Source organism: Urocitellus parryii, chromosome 6, assembly GCF_045843805.1.
Source record: "Urocitellus parryii isolate mUroPar1 chromosome 6, mUroPar1.hap1, whole genome shotgun sequence".
Taxonomy (NCBI): Eukaryota; Metazoa; Chordata; class Mammalia; order Rodentia; family Sciuridae; genus Urocitellus; species Urocitellus parryii.
The window spans coordinates 158,700,639-158,705,489 of record NC_135536.1 but is presented as its reverse complement, the minus strand read 5'-3'; the positions used below and the strand labels follow the sequence as shown (position 1 = coordinate 158,705,489).

At 35.6% G+C, this 4,851-nt stretch overlaps 1 protein-coding gene across 1 annotated transcript; it reads left to right on the top strand.

Annotated features, from left to right (window-relative positions):
* Positions 1-1,422: 1,422 nt before the first annotated feature.
* Otor (otoraplin) lies at positions 1,423-4,597 on the top strand. Its single transcript, XM_026397658.2, has 4 exons — positions 1,423-1,552; positions 1,963-2,102; positions 2,889-2,996; positions 4,120-4,597. Exons 1-4 carry the CDS (start codon positions 1,438-1,440, stop codon positions 4,141-4,143), a joined length of 387 nt encoding a protein of 128 aa, XP_026253443.1. The 5' UTR covers positions 1,423-1,437; the 3' UTR covers positions 4,144-4,597.
* Positions 4,598-4,851: the final 254 nt, after the last annotated feature.

Here is a 4,851-nt window from a genome sequence, read left to right as displayed (position 1 = left end):
AAACACAAGGACAGGCTGAGGAATAGTTATTGGGGGTCTCCCCTTGAAAGACACTGTGCGTCCCTGCCCTTTTCTTCTTCCTCTTCTGCTTTCTGACCATGAGGTGAGCAGTTTTTCTCTGCCATGGTGTGCTGCCTTGCCACAGGTCCAAAGCAATGGGACCAACTGATCTTAAACTGAAACCTCCCCAACTGAAAGCCAAAATAAACTTCATTGCCTTATAAATTGATTATCTCAGGTATTTGTGATTATCTCAGGTAATAGAAAACTAACATACAGAGAAGAAAGTATGACCCCATTTCCCCCAACTCACATATCTCTTCGTTTCCCTATTGGTAGGGTCTGGGTGTATGTTATAATGTATGTCTGGCCCAGAAATAACATGACTTCTAAGAATCTTATCAGAAAGGATTTGTAAATGTAAGAATCCTGTACTTGTTATATAAATTCAGATTTTTATTATTGGATTTGCTTGAATCAAAATTATTTGTATTAGAGGCTGGGACTGCAATTTAGTGGTAGAGCACTTCCCTAGTATGTGTGAGGCACTGAGTTTGATTCTCAGCACCACATATAAATAAAATGAAGGACTGCAGGGCTCAGAGGTGCATGCCTGTAATTCCAGCAGCTCGGGAGGTGGAAGCAGGAGGATTGCAAGTTCAAAGCCAGTCTCAGCAAAAGCGAGGCACTAAGCAACTTAGTGAGACCCTGTCTCTAAATAAAATACAAAAAATAAGGCTGGGGATGTGTCTGAGTAGTCAAGTGCCCCTGAGTTCAATCTCCAGTACCCCCCCTCCCAACCCCCAAATAAAATAAAGGTCCATCAACAACTAAAAAGAAAACTTAAAAAAAATATATTTGTAGTAAAGATATAGCTCTCGGGCTGGGGATGTGGCTCAAGCGGTAGCGCACTCACCTGGCATGTGTGGGGCGCTGGGTTCAATCCTCAGCACCACATAAAAATAAAATAAAGATGTAAAAAAAAAAGATATAGCTCTCACATTTTCAACAGATTTCTATAGCACATCTTTGCTCATAAACTGAAAAATTATGAGGGCTGACCTAAAAAATAATTTTTAAAAAACTAGTTTAAAATTCTCATGGTCCTTTCACCAATGTCCTGTTGATTGATGCAATAAATCACAACTAATGTTGCTTTAACAATAGGGCACAATTCTGGATATCATTTGTGTGTGAAAATGATATGGAATTTGGCTCTCTTTGGAATATCAAATGCTGAATAGCCGCTGGAGTCCAGTAGCCTGTTATGAAAACAGGGTGGAGGAGTGGGGGGGGGGGCGGGGACGGGTGGACCCTTCCTATTGGACAGGGATATTTTGCCTGGTATTTGTCTGGTTTTCACATAAAAGACAGGAACCACTGAAGTCAGTCCCCACTTCCAGTCGTAGAGGTCAGTCAAAACAGAAAGAAAGGAAGATGGCAAGAATAATATTACTTCTCCTTCTGGGTCTTGTGGCTATATGTGCTGTGCATGGAGTATTTATGGACAGACTTGCTTCCAAGAAGCTGTGTGCAGATGACGAGTGTGTCTGTAAGGAATTTTTCTTTTTTTATGCTTTTCATTATCTTTATATTATAATATATATAATATATATTATATATTATATAATATATTTATAATTATATAATATATATATTATATATATTATATATATATATCCAATATATCCACCAACAGCACAAAATCGAATTGTACTTCCAAGTGAATTTTCTTCAATGTCTGTGTTATCAGCATTGCACATCCTGGTCTGTGCTCTTGGGGTCTGACTATGGAGAATTCACTTTTCTAAGATTTTGTTGCAGCACTAATATTTTGGTTCACTTACTCTTTGTGAGTTGAACCCAGTTGCAAACTGGGATGTGTGAGTCACTCTGATTTTCTAGGTGTTTTTTTTTAACATGCTTATAAAATGTAGTAAATTCAATTTTCTTTTCTTCCAGATACTATTTCTCTGGCTAGTGCTCAAGAAGATTACAATGCCCCAGACTGTAGATTCATTAATGTTAAAAAAGGGCAGCAAATCTATGTTTACTCAAAGCTGGTGAAAGAAAATGAAGCTGGAGAGTTTTGGGCTGGCAGTGTAAGATGAGATTATTAAAAACATACACATATCTTCACACATGTTGCTCTTAATTTTTCCACAATTACCTGTCTGAAACCTATTTTAATGCTTAAAACTGTTAAAAACAATTGGAAATTGTAAATGCAAAAATTCAGGTGTATTGCTATTATTGCATTTTAAAGAAACAAAGGTAATTTCATAACAAAACCAAAGGCAGGTTAATGTGATGTTTTGGCAAGAATAAAACCATAAACATTGGGACTTGGACATCCCAAAGAGTTTGAATCTTATTCAAAAATGTTCCAGAAAACTTGCCAAGTAAAAGGTATGTGTGTTGGCAGTTAGTCTAAGTTAAAATATTCTTTTAGGAAACTTTAGTACCCACTTTCATTCCAAAGAATCTGTTTTCTTCAGTTAAAATACACAGGGCCAGACCCTGGGGAGAGATGAAGCAAGGTTGGTTTACATCTTGGTTGGAAATCCCAAAGAGGTTCTAAGGTAATGAAGAATTAGATTGAAATACATTCCAAGTATCCTTTCATTTGAATTGTTATATACTGAGAAATAGATATCCTTTAAAACAAAAGTATCAAGTAAATACTTTAAAAATTACTGTATTTATTATTATTATTTATGGATTCCTAAAAGATTTCAGGCTTAGCTGCTATAAATGAAGTTCCAACTTTGACTGAGTTCCCTGGAAACCAGAGTGAAAGGGAGGTGCTGGTAGTTACGAAATTCTTTTTATCAGCAAAAAGGATACCTGCAGGTTTTGCCCTAACTGATCCTCTTTTGGGTATTCAGGTTTATGGTGATCATCAGGATGAAATGGGAATCGTGGGTTATTTCCCCAGCAACCTGGTCAAGGAGCAATATGTGTACCAGGAAGCCACCAAAGAAGTTCCCACTACGGTAAGCATCTCAGAAGTGAACATTAGAGGTCTCAGATCTTGGGGTAATAATATAGGCTGGTGCTAAAAATGCATCATGTGACCTACAAGATGTGTTGGAAAAGCCCTCTATTTCCAATGCCAACTTGCCAGAAATAGTGAGGCTTGGGGGGACATTTAAATCACCTATTTGTATTGAATATTAATGCAATTCTTCTGCAACTCCCTAGCCCACCCCTCTTTTTAAAAGTTTATTATTTTTGTTTTAACCATATTTTTTTCTGTGTTATTGGGGATATAACTGACGAGTAACAACTGTGTATATTTAAGGGGTAAAACTTGATGTTTTGATATACATATGAATGGTGAAATGATCATCACAATCAAGCTGGTTAACATCTGTTACCTCACATAGTTACTTTTGTGTTTATATGTGTGTATTTAAAGCACTTCAGATCTACCTTCTTAGCAAATTTCAAGCATACAATGCAGTACTCTTTTGTTTTATATGTGAATCATCCTGAAAGGATTCCATGTCACAAAGAAAGAAACTAAAATAATATTAACTGACTCTCACTGACAGTTTACACATATTTATAAAAGACAGATGGGGGGGGGAATTAGTACCTGTTTTTTGATAAAAATCAAAAAATTCTAGAAAAATCTTTGAATGCCTTATTTTTGTGACAAATAGACTCAACTTAAGTATGAAGTACATTCATACTCTTCCCAGAGCCCTGGGGTCTGGTAAACTCATGGCAAAAAAAAAAAAAAAAAAAAAAAAAGGATTTTTCTGAGCTGCTTTGCATGATGGTTGTTTTGAAGAGATTTTTCCCAAGGCTAATTACTGTGTTTCAAACATTGCCTAGCCTACACAAATACCACTCACTTGTCAGCGCTTCTTAGGACTAAGCTTGATCTGTCAAATAACCATAAATTAAAAGTTTATTTGAGGACTTTCGTTTTAAGCAGCTTTTGACTTGAAGTGGTAATTATTTTATATTCTTTGGGGTCTGGCCTTTATTTCTTTTAAATCCAGATTTCTCTTTGATTGGATATGATTTTAAAGAAAGAACTTATATCTGTCTTCTGGCCCAACCTGCTCAGTTCAATCTTTTATTTCTTTCTCTCTTTTTCTCTTCCAGGATATCGACTTCTTCTGTGAATAAAAAATAAGCTAAAACTTCAGATAAAAAACGAAACACCAAAAATGAAGAAAAAAGCCAAAATAACAAAGAAGTGCTTGTCTCTAATTTCTGACTTTTGTTTCAATAGGGGCTGGGGCTTGGGTCTGGAGGTAGAGTAAAAGAGGATTTTCAACTCAGCCTTTTTTACTGTATGCATGGTTTTTCCACAAACAGGACGGAACAGGGCAGTGTTTACTCAAATGAATGAATTGAAACTGAAGAATTAATTTTCGAACTAGAGAATCTTCTTTTACGTGGGAATGCATGTAGAAGATGATTTATTTCTAATTATTTCTAGATAGTAATTCTTCCCAGCTCTTTGACACTCTGTACTTAAACTTGGTGAGCCCTAGGTTTTACCTTTGGAAATCATGTTTCCTAGTTATTTGTCTCTCTGGCCATATGGAGCATTAAGAATATATCTAAAGGAATTACATTATTAAGGAGTATTCTAGTGTTATTATTTTTATAATTGATCATTTTGGATGTGAAGTTGTTGGGAATTTTAAGAAAAGAAGTTTTTGGACTCAGATGTTTGAACTATGTCTCTGAACTTTTAAAATAGTTTCACATATTATTTCGATTAAATAACTTTACCTTTTAAATAATCAACTTACCTCCCTCCAAATTTGAATAACTATATGTGTATATCTGTATGTACTATAAGAGGGCAGTTTATGGAAATAACTG

What these genes read in the sequence shown, in the direction of transcription:
- Otor (XM_026397658.2), top strand. Translation starts at nt 1,438, where the DNA reads ATGGCAAGAATAATATTACTTCTCCTTCTGGGTCTTGTGGCTATATGT. An exon ending in TGCAGATGACGAGTGTGTCT is followed by an intron (nt 1,553 to 1,962) that starts GTAAGGAATTTT and finishes CTTTTCTTCCAG; the next exon opens with ATACTATTTCTCTGGCTAGT. An exon ending in GAGAGTTTTGGGCTGGCAGT is followed by an intron (nt 2,103 to 2,888) that starts GTAAGATGAGAT and finishes TTGGGTATTCAG; the next exon opens with GTTTATGGTGATCATCAGGA.